Raw genomic sequence first — 16,726 nt, 5'->3', positions numbered from 1 at the left:
CTAAATCTTTCTGCAGCTTCCCCACCTCCTCAGTACTACCTGCCTGTCCACCTATCTTTGTATCATCAGCAAACTTCGCCAGAATGTCCCCAGTCCCTTCATCCAGATCATTAATATATAAGGTGAACAGCTGTGGCCCCAACACTGAACCCTGCGGTACACCGCTTGTCACTGGTTGCCATTCCAAAAGAGAACCTTTTATCCCAACTCTCTGCCTTCTGTCAGACAGCCAATCCTCAATCCAAGCCAGGTTGAGGCCAAAACATTCTGTTTTCAGGAAGGAGGTAGATTTAGCTCTTCTGATTAAGGGGTTCAGGTGTTATGGGGAAAGGGTGTGATTAGGGTATTGAGTTCGCTGATCATTCATGACCATAACAAATGATGGAGTAGCCTCTAATGGCCTACCCCATCTCCTATCTTTTACACTTGTTTGTTAATATATGAAGCATTCTTTGCTCCAGGCCTACCCAAGTCCTTCCCTCCTGTCCTTCCAGTTTATGCTTTGCTGTTTTCATGCCATTTTGTGTTCTTGCTCTGATCTGAATAATTTTATCAATTTTGTTTTCAAATCCCAACCCTCTGTTGCTTTCTCACAATACATTTCCTATTCCTCCATCCCTTGGCTTTCTAATCTCCATTTCTGGACATAAACTAGAAATCAATATCCTCTGTAAGCCCACTGATTCCCACAACAATGGTGTCGACAGTTCCTCACACCCCACTTCCTGGGAGAACTCTATTCTAATCTCTTACTACTTCAGACTCCATGGGGGCAGTTCTGATGATGTACCATTCTGCCCAGGTTGGCTGGTTCCTTGACTGAGCCTGTTTCATTTCCCTAACTTCTGCTGTTCTCCTTTGTTCTGCGTTCTCTTTGCCAGACTGACTGAGTATTCCCTGTGTTGCTTTTATTTTGGATTTCCATCCTCTGCAGAATGCAGATGGACATAGAACATAGAACATAGAAAAGTACAGCACAATACAGGCCCTTCGGCCCACGATGTTGTGCCATGGAATAATCCTAATCCAAAAATAAAATAATCTAACCTACATTCCCCTCAATTCACTGCTGTCCATGTGCATGTCCAGCAGTCGCTTAAATGTCACTAATGACTCTGTTTCCACGACTACCACTGGTAAACTATTCCATGCGCTCACAACTCTCTGGGTGAAGAACCTCCCTCTGACGTCTCCTTTTTACCTTCCTCCTAACACCTTAAAACTATGACCCCTCGTGGGAGTCAATCCTGCCCTGGGGAAAAGTCTCTGGCTATCGACTCTATCCATGCCTCTCATTACCTTGTACACCTCGATCAGGTCACCTCTCTTCCTCCTTCTCTCCAGTGAGAAAAGTCCAAGCTCGGTCAACCTGTCCTCATAAGACAAGCCCTCCAGTCCAGGCAGCATCCTGGTAAACCTCCTTTGCACCCTCTCCAAAGCCTCCACATCTTTCCTATAATAGGGCGACCAGAACTGGACACACTATTCCAAGTGTGGTCTCACCAGGGTTTTGTAGAGCTGCAGCATAACCTCGCGGCTCTTAAACCCGATCCCCCTGTTAATGAAAGCCAAAACACCATATGCTTTCTTGACAACCTTATCCAGCTGAGTGGCAACTTCGAGGGAGCTATGCACTTGAACAACAAGATCCCGCTGTTCCTCCACACTGCCGAGAATCCTGCCTTTAATCCTATATTCAGCATTTAAGTTCGACCTTCCAAAATCCATCACTTCGCATTTATCCAGGTTGAATTCCATCTGCCATTTCTCAGCCCAGCTCTGCAAACTGTCAATGTCTTGCTGAAGCCTGCAATAGCCCTCGATACTATCAACGGCACCTCCAACCTTTGTGGAGTTCTCTTTATCCTCACCTTCCATCTCACCAGCCACCTCCATTCAATGGGTTGCTATTTGCCATTTATAAAGTCATAGAGGTCGACAGAAAAAGACCTTTTGGCCCATCTCATCTGTGCCAGTCCAAAATGACCAGTTATCTATTCAAAATTTCTGCCACCTGTCTAACGCCACTGCCAAACTCACCTTTCCTCCGGTTTCAGAATTCCAGTTCCTCTGCCACACCCTGACAGTCTCTTCAATTACCACAGCACTCCCTTCCCTTCCTATAACATCTCCTGTGCAAGCATGGAAGCTGAAACAACTGCTGTTTACCTCCTTCCTTCCAAGCAGTCCAGGTGAAACAATGATTTACTTATTTTTTTCAGTTTAGTACACTGCTGTTCATGATACACTTTCCTTTACATTTTGAAGCCTACCCCTAATCTGTGATTATGCTACTGTATGATCCAAAAATCCCTACCCTGTGGAAGCAGGCCATTTGGCCCATTGAGCCCACAGTGACCTTCTAAAGAACATCCCACCCAGACCCACCCCTTACCCCTGTAACCCTACATTTCCTGTGGCTAAGCCACCTAACTTACACATCCTTTGACACTACAGGGCAATTTAGCACGGCCAGTTTACCTAACCTGCTCATCTTTGGACTCTGGGAGGAAACCAGAGCACCCGAAGGAAACCCACGCAGACACAGGAAGAATGTGCAAACTCCACACAGTCGCCTGAAGGTGGAATTGAACCCAGATCCTGGCGCTGTGAGGCAGCCGTGCTAACCTCAGATCTGATCCGCTGATGGCCATTGTGAAGCCTTGTGCAGAATAGGCCTTCCCCACTTTGCTCACTTCACTGAAGGTGACTGGATACTGAACAGATCTGTGTGTAATGTAGAGGGAGCTGTCTTTGAGTCAAAGCAAATTAATGCTTGAAATTATGTTTGAGATGTTTTCATTGAGGTCCGATCCCACCATACATTTTTATTATGTTTCTCCTCCACAGATGACAGCCACGGCCCAGCAGACCACCAAGACGCAGCCAGTGCATATCCCATCTTCCTCTGCAGCTGCCACCCCTGTGGCGACTGTACCACTCGACCCTCAAGCACAGCTGGAGTCTGACAAGAGAGCAGTGTACAGGTACGAAAATGATACAGAGCCACCAGTGTGAAAAGCATTTGCAGAATAACATGCAAGTAGTGAGAGCAGTATCAACGGGATACGAGAAATTTACACAGTTGTCTGAATGTACAGGAACATAAAAGGGTTTCAGCTGATTTTCTGAACTGCATTCTCCTGATGTGAAATGTAGTAATTGGAGTACAAACCAATGGCTCTGGTACATACCATTTCTAGGATAATACCCCTGGACCCTCTATGTGACTTCCACTTCCCTTACGGTGGGTAAAACTTCAGCTGAATATTTTGCACTGAAATTTCAGCAATGATTCCTATTAGATTACCGCTGAATGGCTGCAGAGTTTATATGGTTCCCCTATGTGTGAGAGCCATGTGGATGCCAATTTTTGCTATAATCTATGCTTCATAAACTAATGACACTAGCGTAAGTCTTATACAACATGTAAAACAGAAGGACAGAAGCTGAGTGCATACAGCCTCCCAAAATATGCCCATGAATTTCTCTACACACTCTTAGATTTCATTGCCTTAAAGAGAACTGCACTTAAATTTTAGAAGAAACAAAGCAAATTGATTGGTAAATTCCAAAGAACTATCTTGATGACGTTTCCTGCCACCCCACTCACTGGAAGGACTCAATTTCATTTTTCCAGTTTCCTCATCTCCGAATCTGTTCTGACAGTGTGGCCTTCACCAGTATCTCCTACAGCTTCCATTTTCCTTCTGACCATTCCCTGTCATCATTGGTACACAATGATGTTGAACTATGGATGCCCAATTTCCCGCACTTCTCTTTCCCCTCCCCTGACCTTCTGAGGTCAAAGCAATAATCTACCTGTGTTGCTGAACACTTTCAGTCAGCATGTCTCTGTGCTTCCAGTCCGTTGTTATTGTCAATCTCTATTCAAAACTCGTTCTCAATTTTCTATCCTTGATCTCCCACACTCTTCAAAACTTAATCTCTCCAGCCCTGCACCTTCCCTATCATTTTAATTCTTCTTCTCGCTTTATCTTTCTCTGTACTTACTTAAAATCTATTCCATTTCTACCTTTGGTCAAGTCTGGCCAAAAGCCTGCAGCCAAAAAGACCAATTGTCTGTTTCTGCTGAGTATTTCCAGCATTTGTTTGTTTTCAATATGTAGAGAATCTCCAGTTCATGCTTTTTCCATTCTTTATGTCAGTTTCAGTAATGGCTCACGGTTTTACTAGGTTACCAGTGCTACCAGAATGCTCTACCTTGTGCGCTGTTGGGGAAGACTCAAATTAAAAACAGTTCAATGGTCAAGAACAACCCAAGTGTCCAATTCTTGATTTTTCTTTGTCTCAACCTGAACTGAGTCTGCCTGCAGCCAATTCCAACGAGGAATGGATTGTATCTACCTGGGGTCAATACTATGTCATACATTTGTTGACTGTTCCCAGGATCCCTGAGTGATGGTTCAATTCTTTGTGTATATGAACAGTGGCGTACACAACCTTCCCTTCATGTTGTCTACGTGTTTTGTTTGGTCTTTTAGCCCATCCCTCAGCATCATGCTCTCCTTGCCCATGCTGTGATATGGATGTTAACGTACATTCTTCATATTCCTGAAAGTCATCATTATGGCCCTATTGATCTTTGTAATCATGAAAGATGGAAACCTGAAATGTAGGCAGCTTGTGCTGTTGTCTCAAAATGGATTGATTTTGATCCGAGCCCTGTTTAGTAATTGTAATTGTAATTGATGCCGTTTTCTTGCGATCACTATGAATGGCTCTGTGGTGGTGAAGTGGGTCTTGCCACTGACTGGCGAGGTCAGTGATGCTCCTTTCTAGCAAAGGTCTGCTGTATTAAAGTGCCAGTAGTTGGGTAGCAGTGGCCCCTCACCATTAGCACCAAGGCAAGGTGGGTGGGGGTGTGACAGCCAGCAGGCCCCTTTCTTCCAAATGGTGAGCCGCTCAATGAAGTAATGATTCTTTTAGAAATGTACGCTTCAGTGGGACATAGGCATCATTGACAAGACTACAGCGTATTTCCTTGGAGAAGGTGATATGAGCTGCCTTTTTAAATCACTGTATGTGGTGTCATACACTCTGGGTGCTTTTAGGAGGGGAGTTCCAGAATTTTGACCCAGAGACATGGAAGGGATGATGATCTCTTTCTAAGTTGGGAAAAAGTGTGTCTGCATGGGGAGCAGGCAGCTGGTGATGTTTCTCTGCTGCTGCTGCCCTGTCCTGCTCAGCGGTAGTGATGTGTATAATCAAGGGATCCCAACCTGAAAGCCCATAAGTAAGCCAATACCAATTACCTGCAATGAACTCCCATGCCCAGATGGAGGTGTTCATACTGGGTTTTTAATCAGTTTAAGCTCTTACCATGAATACATGCTATCGAATTATTTCTTAATAATGTTGCCCGTGAATTTTCTATGGGGAAAACATTCAGTTCTGCCATAGGATTGAGGTGAATTTAATCACAACTCTGCGAGCTATCCACTTCCCAGATTAAGTCATGTTTCTTGAAGGTTTAGAGGCTTGAAGTTGGATTTTTCTGAACAAGTCTTCCTTGGAAGGACTGTTAGGGTGAGATAAGCAGACATGAATAGTCTCTGTTTTGAAGATGATCTGATCAAGTATTAAACTCTGGTTTAGTACTTTGGATTCTCTGATTTGAGGTGGCTTCCTGAACAAGGGAATGTAAAACAACTGTGCATAGTGTGCTTGTTAGCAGCCTGGAAGGAGGAAGGTTGCAAACCTGAAATATCAGATATAACAAGGTGTGGAGCTGGACAAACGCAGCAGGCCAAGCAGCATCAGAGGAGCAGAAAAGCTGACATTTTCGGGTCTGGACCCTGTTTCCACTATTTCTGGACCCTGTTTCCACTATTTCTGGACCTGAAATATCAGTTCTGTTTCTCCCTCTCCCTGCCCCCCTACCACCCCCCCACCTCTCTCTCCCCCCACCACCCCCCCCCTCTCTCCCCCCACATATTTCAAATTTAATGTTCGTTTTGCCCTTCATGCACCATCTCTGCAACCATAACATTGCATTCCTCACTCTGTTCTATCACCTTTAAGCACTTTGTATGGTATGATTTACCTGTACTGCACGCAAAACAATAATTTTCACTATACCTAGGTGCATGTGGCAATAATAAATTCAATAAAAAAGATGCCCCTAACTGCTGAGTTTCCAGTTGTTTCTGTTCTGGTATTAATTGAACAATACAGGCTCGTTCTTCAGGGCTACAGATTGAAGTCCCTCAGGCCTCTTACAAATTCTTTATTTTCTTGAAGTTTCAGAGGTACCATTGACTGGGATATAATGTGAAACCAATATCATGGGGAGGCAAAGTTATATCTAAATATCTCATAATATGCTGTTTCTTGTTTCCAACTTGCTGGCTCATTGGCATTTATGTTCAGGACTAGCAAAGAAAAGGCATTTGGAAAGATCCCTTCACCAGATAAAATAAATGATTCCTAACATTCATAGCAGGGTTCCCAATTACATTCCATTATAGTCCACTTGCTCGATTCATTCACCATTCTGAGATCTGGGAGCAGCTCCATGCCTTTAATAGACCATTATGGTTATGCATGTTATTATTTGAACAACTGAGTTTCTTTGAGGTTGTAACTTTGCACAGAATATTCACTCCACAGTCAACCACATTTCTTAGTTCTGTGTGGAAGTTAGCCAACTCTCTTTTATCTGTTCAGGCTCATAGAAATATGTTCTCAATTTTCTCATTTAATGCTACCACAGAACAGCATCTAACTAATGGCATTGCGTCTGTATCATTCAAGATTATTTCCTATTTTCCGCTCTGCGCCTAGAGTTTATTCAGTAACAGCTGATTAATGGTTTATTTGATGATGAGCCTTATAGACAGGAGATGTGTTAACGGGTTTGTGTTCATGGTGATCTGACATGACCCCCAGCCTATTCCCTGAATTTTTTTTTAAATGGATTGCAAGTAGCAATAAATAGCAGTCTGCCGGTTGGTGGTGACTGACAGTATGAATGTTCCCCTGTGACATGCAGTAGGTCAAACTCATAATTGTCATTTTCACCTAACCTGTTATTCCAGAAGCTCAGGGAATCAGATGCAACACCAGTTTTCTACATTCAAGAAACGGAGAGAATTGTTTTTAGGTATTAAAGGCACCAAGGGGAGAGAAAGAGGAAGGAATATGGTGTTGAGAGAGAGGATCAGCCATGATCATGTTGAATGGCATACAAGACTCGAAGGGCTGAATAGCCAAATGTTCCCAGTTCCTATGTTTCCCTGTTTTGCAGCTCATCTGATTTTATATTTGCTGCGTTGATGAGCCATATCAGGAACGGTGTAAAATCAGCTTTACCCTCAAAACCTGATAGTCCAGATCTCTTTCTTCTCCCCTCCCACCATCCTTCACTCTCTACTTCCCCTCCTTTGCCTGGCACCATACCCCAGGATTTGGCTCAAATTATCCCCAATGAGTAGAAACATTCAGCTTCAACAGGGGCATCAAAACAGCCTTCAGTGGTGGGGAAGATTGGGTGGAAGGGGCATGAGGTACAGTAGAGAATCAATCAAAAACTGATCTTTACCATAGTTGAAAGTCCCAACAAGCATTTCTCTCAAGGGCTGTGTATTCTATACCACAGTAGCAATTGGGTTTCTGCCATATGATATCAATTACTGGAGTCTGTTTGTCAGATAGAAATCTCTCTAGTAACCACAGTGGGTGTATGTTCACTGAATTTGGGTGGTCTCATCAATTTATTGTGGTGCTGACATCACAGCATAAGGCTGTCCTAAGGAGCAATGAATTGGCACCAAATAGGTGATATTAATTCAGGCCAAGTAAAGCATTAAGAGGATGGCACATGTGAACAAGTAGAATTTTTAAATGATAGTGCTGACATTCTATCATTCTGGGAAATCAGTAATTGGCTGCTATCTCTGCTATCCAATATAAATTAGTTGATAAAAGGATAACATCACCTTTCTCCCCTGGAGCTTGACCTGTTGTCAGATCAGTCAGGTTAGGATGGATTTTAAAGGATGTGATGCTCTGTAGGTTCATGTGATATTAATAAACAGTTTGAGGGATTATTTATTTATGACTCTCTTTGGCGTCTGCAGTATCTTACCTTTGTGTTGCCTACAGCCATTTGCAGCCTATTCTCTGGTCCGTATAGTTGACCTGAGCTGCTGTTACCTCCTCCAAGCACAGTAATAACGCGATCAATCACAAAATCTTGCACGTGTGTAACTCAGCAGATTATCAGTTAAGGGGGAAGATAAGGATCCCACTGATGGAGTGTTCCGCTGGTACTCGCTGAGTAAGCTGACGTAATAAAAAAGTAGCCACTTAACAAGCTGCTGGAACCGAGCCAGCCGTACCATACAACCCCGATGGAATGATGCACAATCCTTCCTCATATTACAACAGTAACTGGACTTCAAAAGGAATCCACGCGCTATAAAGTGCTTTGGGACATTCTGACGTTGTAAAATGTGCTTTTTAAAGTTTCCGTTTCTTCCTCTGTACCTCGGCCAGATGATGAAGGACAAGGTTGCAAAGGGTGGCCGACAGTAGGAAATACAGGTTAATTTCAATTAAAAGCAAAGCTCTGCGGATGCCGGAAGTCAGAAATAAAAGCAGAAAGTGCTGGAGAAGCTCAGCAGATCCATGAGCATCTGCGGAGAGAGAAACAGACTTAACCTTTTAAATCCAGTTTTCAGAGTGGAGAACATTTCTCAGGAAGAGTCATATTGTGCTTCAAGTATCAACTTTTGATTCTCTCACCACGGATGCTGTTAGTGTTGATTATTTGCATGATCTCAGTTACTCTGTTTACTTTGGCTTTATCTGTGTTTTTGATTCGCCATCTCTGTTATATGCCAGTAAATGACCGTAGAGAATTGTTGCAGATCAAAACAAGCCATGATTTAGCCCAGAGCCATTGTGTTTTGTGTTGCTTGTTTTCTCTGTGAGGAGACAGAATAGTATACTGTAGCCAAATATGAGACAACCCCAGAGGCACTTTAACATTTTGCATTTGACCTTGTCTGCTCTCTGTTGTCCTCTGAGAGCATGGATTTCTCTGAGTGTGGCAGTTACTTGCTGTCGGTATGTGCCCCGGTGGACTTGGATGTTGTGTTGCTGATGTTCTCGGGAATGCACTAACACTCAGTTCATGTTCTTTTTATAATCTCCCTTCCCAGGGGTTCTGCAGCAGTGACTGAAGCCTGAAGGAGATCGGGGAAATGGTGCATGCTTTCAAAGTAGATGTGTGCATTTTCTCTCTCCTGATGTCACGCTGTGCGTGGGATCAAAAGCACTTTTGAAATTCCCATTTGTAGAGACGCTGTTCACATTTTTTTTTGGAAAAGTCCCCAAGTTTCAGATTTGTGAGAAGAACAAGCCCCAGTTGACCAGAGACCAGTGGCTCTTTGAGAAAGTCTAACATTTTTATCTTACTTTCAGTGTGCCAAGGCCTTTCACAGTGATAGACCATATGAAATAAATTTGATTGCCATTAGCAATGATGTACTGATAACGGATATCCATGAGTGGTATCTCAGACACAAGAATGAGAAGTGTGAGTTATGCAGAGTGCCTGGAGAAGCTGGGATTTCTGTCCCAAGTTCCGCAGATTGAAGAAGAAATTTCTCCTCATCTCAGTTCTAACGAGTTATACCTTCACTCTGAGGCTGCGCCCTTGGGTCCTAGTCTCTCCTACGCATGGAAACATCGCCACATCCACACGATCCAGGCCTCTCAGTATTCTGTCAGTTTCAATAAGATCCCCCTTCATCCTGCTAGACTCCAATGAGCACAGACCCAGAGTCCTCAACTGCACCTGATATGACGAGCTCTTCACCCGGGATCATTCCTGTAAACCTCCAATGCTAGCACATCTTTCTTTAGATGCAGGCCCCAAAACTGCTTTCAATATTCCAAATGTTAACTGGATGGTATGGTGGTGCAGTGCTTACACAGCCCTGCCAGGGACCTTGGTTTGATTCCAGCCTTGGACGACTGTCTGTGTGGAGTTTGCGCATTCTTCCCCGTGTCTACATAGATTTCCCCCCACGGTCCAAAGATGTGCAGGTTAGGTGGATTGGCCATGCTAAGTTGTTCCATAGTAACCAGGGATCTGCAGGGTAGGTGGGTTAGCCATGGGAAACATGTGGTTATGGGATAGGGTAAGGGGTTGTATGTGGGTGGGATTCTCTTCAGAGGACTGGTATGGACTCAATGGGTCAAATGGCCTATTTCTGCACTGTAGGAATGCTATGATTCTATGATTTGAATCATATTACTGAGCTATTTCTGGCCCTCCCTAATGTACACAGATTTTGTGCAAGACTGGGTGGCAGCCAAATCCTACATTAATAAAGCCAGAAAGTGCTGGACGAACTCAGCAGGTCTGGCAGCTTCTGTAGAAAGAGAAACAGAGTTAATATTTTGAGTCCACTGTTGTGCTGACACAGGATACTGGTGTTAATTATGGAATCCTTAACCAGTAACTTGGATAACTAACTCAGCAGAAATTCTCCAGTATTATATACCATACTACACCAGTTGCACACAAGCGTAGCAGAGGCCTCAAAACAATAAAAAGAGAAATGGGCCTAACAGCATACATGGAGCGAAAAATAGGTATGGTTTCAAGTTCATTTTCTGATACACTCAAGGTCAGTATTAATTATATGAACTCTGCTTTTTTCTGTAAATGTGGACATTCATCTCAGCTTTCTGTAGGATGTGTAGAAGTAAAAAGAAGTGACCAGTGATCATCTTGTTACATTATAAGATTGGACCATTTGCAAGTAGTGGTGAGTCTTAGTTTTTAATGCAAAGGACATGGAATCTAAGGGTAAGGACATTTTACTGCATCTGTAAAGGACCTTGGTACTATGTACAATTTGGCCTCCTTATTTGAAGAAGGGTATAATTATGTTAGAAGCAATTCAGAGAAGGTTCATGAGACTCATTCAGGATGAAGGGCTTATCTTATTAAGAAAAGTTGATCATTTGCTGAACATACAAGATGTTGCAGGACCATGATACAGTAGATTCTGAGAGGATGTTCCCCTTAAAGGAGAAACGCAGAACTACAGGACAGTTTCAGAATAAGAGGTCCTGTTTTTCAATATGGAGATAAGGAGATCTTCCTTTCTCTGAGGGTCATTAGTCTGAGGAATTCTGTTCTCCAGAAATCTATGGATGCTGGGTCATTGAATGTATTCATGTTGAGTTAGTCAAGTTTTTGATAAACAAGGGAGTTAAAAGTTTATAGATACAGACAGGAAAGTGGAGCTGAGATCACTGCAGATCAGCCATCATCTTATTAAACAGTGAAGTAGACACATAATTAAACGAGTTTACTCCTGACCCGAAGACTTATTTTCCTTTGCCTTGCTGCTAGGAATGTAGGGCCTTCAGCTCATGGGTTATATTATCTGCCTCCCTCGGTTCTGTAATCCTTTATCAACATAGGAACAGGAGTCAGCCATTCAGTCCATCTTGCCTACTCTACCATTAAGATCATGGCTAGTCATCTGCCTCAACTCCACTTTCCAGTATTTACTCCGTACCCTTTGATGTCATCAGTTTCTAGAAATCTGTTGATTTTTTTGTTTGTACCTGTCCTGTAATTGAGTTTCCACTGCCATCTTGGAAAGAGAATTCCAACTATTCACCACCTCGTAAGTGAACCTTAGTTTTAAATGGTTATGGATCCCCTGGTTTGTGACTCACCAGCAAGGGGGAACATATTATCTACCAACAACCTGCCAGGCTCTGTATGAATTGTATAAGTTTCAATGAAATTCCCTTGATCACACTTCATGAGCCAATCCTGATATCACAGGAATTAGTTTGGTAAACCTCTATTACACTCTTTCAGTAGCAGGTACCCATTCTCAGATGGTAAGGAACCAATGCCCATAAAGGACCACCAACATATCTCTCCATCAGTCAAGCTATCGGTTATCATAGAATCATTAAAATACCAGTCCGTTCGACCCCTTGAGTCCACTCTGACCCTCTGAAGGGTATTCCACCCAGACCAACGCTCCTCCCCTTTCCCTGTAACCCTGCATTTCCAATGGCTAATCTACTAAGCTTGCACATCCCTAGACACTATGGTGCAATTTAGCATGGCCAATCCACCTAACCTGCACCCCTTTGAACTGTGGGAGGAAACCAGAGCACCTAGAAGAAACATAAGAGCGCAAGAACATAAGAACTAGAAGCAGAAGCAGGCCATCTGGCCCCCTCAAAACCCACGCAGACATGGGGGAGAATGTGCAAACATGTGCTGTAACATTGTGTTTCTCGCTCTGTTGTATTATCCTGATGAACTTTGTATGGTATGACCTAATTATACTGGATGCAAAACAAAACTTTTCCCTATACCTTGATATACATGACAATAATAATTCAAATCAAATCAAACTCCACACAGGTAGTCATTCGAGGCTGGAATTGAACCCGGGTCCTTGGTGCTGTGAAGCAGCATTGCTAACCCCTTAGCCATCCTAAGTGACTACTCCACAAGTGTGTGAAATGCAAATATATATGTAGGGGGGACTGAAGCAGGCCACTCAGTCCTTCAAGCTTGCTCTGCCTTTCAGTAAGTTCAATGCTGATTGATTACTGCCCTAAATTCCACATTCCCACCTATTTATAACTAGTAATCGTAGATTCTTGTTTGGTAAGGCAATCAATCTATCTCTGACTTAATGTTCTATTCTCCTACCTGCACTCTTTCAGACAGGTAAAGATCCTCTGAGAACTATCTCTGCACAAATAAAAATCTCCTTACCACTGTCCTAAAAGCAGGACTCCTAATTTTAATCAACACGCCAAACTCACTACAAGAGTGAAAATTCTTTTCATATTCATCTCAGCAAGACCATTCAGGATCTTATAAACTTCAATCAAATCACCCCTTGTTCCCTAAACTCAAGTGTAACCAAGAGCAACCTAGATAATCTTTCCTCTAAGACAGCCCACTTATTTCAATTATCATTCTAATTAATCTCCACTGAACTGCCTCCAGTGCTTTTTCATCCTTTCTTAAATAAGTAGACCAAAAACTGTGCAAAATTCGAGATGTGGTCTCACCAGTGCCCTGTATAACCCAAGCATAACATCTTTGGTTTTATATTGAAGCCTTATAATTTTAAATCATAATATACAACCAGTTTTTCTGATTATGTGCGGTTCCTGCATTCTTATCATTTATGACTTACGCAGTAGAACACCGAGATATTTCAGCACCTCAGAATTTTCCAATTGTTTGTGAGGAGACAACTCTCTTTATTCGGCACCATGTTCTAACGTTCCTTACATAAAGAAGCTAAAATTGCACACAGTATTCTAGGTGTGGTCCAACTAAGGCTGTATACAAGTGTAGCAGGATGCCTTTACTCTTGTAACCAAATCCCCTTATAATGAAGGCCACCATACCATTTGCCTTCCTAATTGTTAGTGACTTACAGTCAAGGACACTCGGGTCCCTTAGGACATCAACACCAAGACTCAAAATGTTAGCTATAACTAGGTGTTTAGCTGGAGGAACACAGCAGTACAGGCATCATCTGAAGAGCAGGAAAGCTGACGTTTTGAGTCAGGACCCTTCTTCAGAAGAAAGTTCAGCTTTCCTGCTCTTCTGATGCTCCCTGGCCTGCTGTGTTCCTCCAGCTCCATACCTTGTTATCTCACACTCCAGCATCAGCAGTTCCTACTATCTCAAATGTTAGCTTACCCTCTCTCCTTGGATGTTGCCTGACCCACTGTGGTTTCCATTTTTGTTTTCAGTACAGATTCCACCATCTGCAGTATATTTTTGCCTTTCTGTTTTATCTTCTATTAAAGGATAACTTTACACTTATGGTCCATGTTCCACATTCTAGCCCATTCACGTAGGCTGGCTAAGTCTGTGTGAGTCATCCTTGCATTCGTCCACACAACTTGTATTCACTTCTAGAATTGAGAAAGCAGCAAAATTGAGATAGTGCGATTGGTTTTGATATCCAGTAACAGTTTGTCATCCTGAGAATTATCTGTTTATTCCTAATCTCTTCCTTCTTTCTATAAATCCATTCTGTGACGATACAAGTTTATTACCCTCAATCCCATGTGCTGTTATCTTGATTATTAATTTCTTGTGTGGATCTCATCGAAAATCTTCTGAAAGTTCAAAAATACCATATCTACTGATTCACCTTTATCTATCTTATCTATGTGCTATAAGTAGCATTCACAAGTACCTCTAAACAATTTGTCAAACATGATTTCTCTTTTACAAATCCATTATGACTCTGCTCAGTTTTATCATTCTGGTCTAAGTGTCCAGTTAGTGCATCCTTTTAAAAAGCTTATAATATTTTCCTGACTATAACGTTAAAGTAACAGGGCTCCTCAGGCCTCCCTCTCTGTCCCTCCTTATTTTCCTAAATATTTCTAACAAAAATATATCTGAGTTTGAAAACTTCCTCTTCCATCACCCACCCTACCCACCCAGCCCTAGCAATGTTTTTTGGGACTGCATTGCAGGTTTCTGTAATCCAGTGTGTGACAAAGTATTTAATAACATATTCATCTCCGTCTAGGCTTGACTGTGTTCGGTACATGACATTTTTATCAGCATATATCAAGCAATTTATTAACAAGTGTTCAGAATTTGTACATCTTAATGGTGAACCTCACTAATCAGGTGGCACTAGAGGATCAGAAAGCAGCTCTCTGGGTGTGGCATGAGAAAACTCATGAGAGTGGTTGGTGCCAACTGGGCAAGCAATGCCGGAGAATGACACCGCAAGCCCTGCGATCAGCAGAAGAATAGCAGTTAGATATCTGACTTGTTTGGTTTGTGGAAATCTGTAAGATCAGCTGGTAAGGCTGCAAAACAAATGGGAACATGAGATCACAAATGATTTTGGTTCACCAGCTAAATCTCTGTCTTGAAAGACACCAGATTGTTGGCAGGAGAAGTGATCTGCAGAAGAGCAATTGGAATGCGAACACTAACTTCCTCTCTCCACAGTGTTGCCAGATCTGTTGACTTTTCTGTCATTTCCTGCTTTTATTCCATAGTAAGAGATGATTGTTGGTGGTAATGTCGCAAGTCTAATTAAACCAGAGGCCCAGGCTAATGATTTGGTTACTCTTGTTCAAATCCTACCATGACAGCTGGTGGAGTTCTAAATTCAGTTCATAAATCTGGAATATAATTATTAAATCTGGAATCAAAGGCTAGTTGTGATTCTGATGATCATGAAACTTCCAGAAATTCCTGCTAATACCTAGTCTGTTGCCAGGAAATCGGTCATATTTACCTCATCTGAGATAATGGGAACTGCAGATGCTGGAGAATCTGAGATAATGAAGTGTGAAGCTGGATGAACACAGCAGGCCAAGCAGCATCTTAGGAGCACAAAAGCTGACGTTTCCAGGGGTCTAGGCCCGAAACGTCAGCTTTTGTGCTCCTAAGATGTTGCTTGGCCTGCTGTGTTCATCCAGCTCCACACTTCGTTATCTCTTTACCTCATCTGGCCCATTTGTGGATACTAATTGCCCACTGAGATGGCCTAGCAAGCCACTCATTCGAGGACAATTAAGTCTGACTAACAAATGCTGCTCTTGCCAATGACACTTGCATACTGTGAATGGTGCATTTTAAAAATAGCAGATCAGTTTGAGTGTTATCCCTGTGTACTTGGTTTAATGTTGAATTTATCGCCTTTTCTTTACACTTGCTTCTCGGCTAATTCTACAGCTCTGCGGTTTTGCCTGCCTAGCTCATTCAAGTCCCAGATGTCCTGTTGTCCTCACTGTGCTGTTATCAGCTGGCACCTTCAGCAGTTTCCCGTGGGGAAAAACCTCAACCTGCCTAAACAAGTTAACTCGTGGCAGATGCTGTTAGATTCTGTCTGACAGTGATCACTGGCCTATCAAAAGAGAGAATTTTTCATTTCTTGTCCTTTATCATTCTTCTATATCTTTTCTAGCTTATAAGCAAATCTTTCTTTATCTATTTCTCTTTCTATACCTGATCTGATATTGAATCTGCCCCCTTTATTTTGCCCTCCTTCTCAATCCTTCAGCCGTTTGTATCCCAACCTTTAACTCTCATTGCTCAAAGAAATTGTGATTGTCCTGTTCACTCAGGTCTCAGTTGCCCTGTTTACTATCTCTGCATCATTACCAGTTGTTCTTGGAATTCAGAAAGGTGCATTTAAATCTGGCTCAGATGTACTGTGCTATTCCAGGTCAGTTTCTTGAACCTCTCCTATTAACATAGAGGCTGCTCATTCGGAACAAATCACAGGGAACATCTGGTTTGGGGTTAAAGAGCATCGTGTAAAGTAGCAGATTCAGTCCATTTGGGAGTGAATGAGACTGAAGCAATGAGTTGTTAAGTGGAAAACTGCTGGCTGTAGTAGCCTCTCTCTATTCTTGCTAGTGCTCTCTGCTGTCTCAGCTAGCTAGCAGAACAGTGCTGAATGAGCTAAATTAGCCCATTACGTGAATTCATTTGCCTTTATTAGGCAATGTCAAATTCTCGATTTTTTTTTTTATTAGATCCAGCAAACGACCTCCCAGTTGCAGTAAATGTCACAGCAGTTTAGCTGCATATTTGTACAGACTCATACAAGATCAAATCCCTTCTTCATACCCCTCACTCCCCTTGCCCCCGACCCACCCATTATCACTGAACATGTTTCAGCCAGTCAGTTTCCAAAAG

At 42.6% G+C, this 16,726-nt stretch overlaps 1 protein-coding gene across 30 annotated transcripts in view; it reads left to right on the top strand.

The window, feature by feature from the left end:
* pknox2 (pbx/knotted 1 homeobox 2) overlaps positions 1-16,726 on the top strand; it is a 422,222-nt gene that overhangs the window by 299,068 nt on the left and 106,428 nt on the right. For all 30 annotated transcript variants that reach the window (XM_059639012.1, XM_059639008.1, XM_059639006.1 and 27 more), the window contains one exon: positions 2,851-2,987. In XM_059639012.1, coding sequence (XP_059494995.1) covers positions 2,851-2,987 — 137 coding nt within the window. The remainder of the gene's footprint in view (positions 1-2,850; positions 2,988-16,726) is intronic.

The sequence above is a fragment of the Stegostoma tigrinum genome, chromosome 32 (genome assembly GCF_030684315.1).
Source record: "Stegostoma tigrinum isolate sSteTig4 chromosome 32, sSteTig4.hap1, whole genome shotgun sequence".
Taxonomy (NCBI): Eukaryota; Metazoa; Chordata; class Chondrichthyes; order Orectolobiformes; family Stegostomatidae; genus Stegostoma; species Stegostoma tigrinum.
Note: the sequence above shows the minus strand (reverse complement) of the source record. Positions and strands in the feature narration are given on the sequence as shown.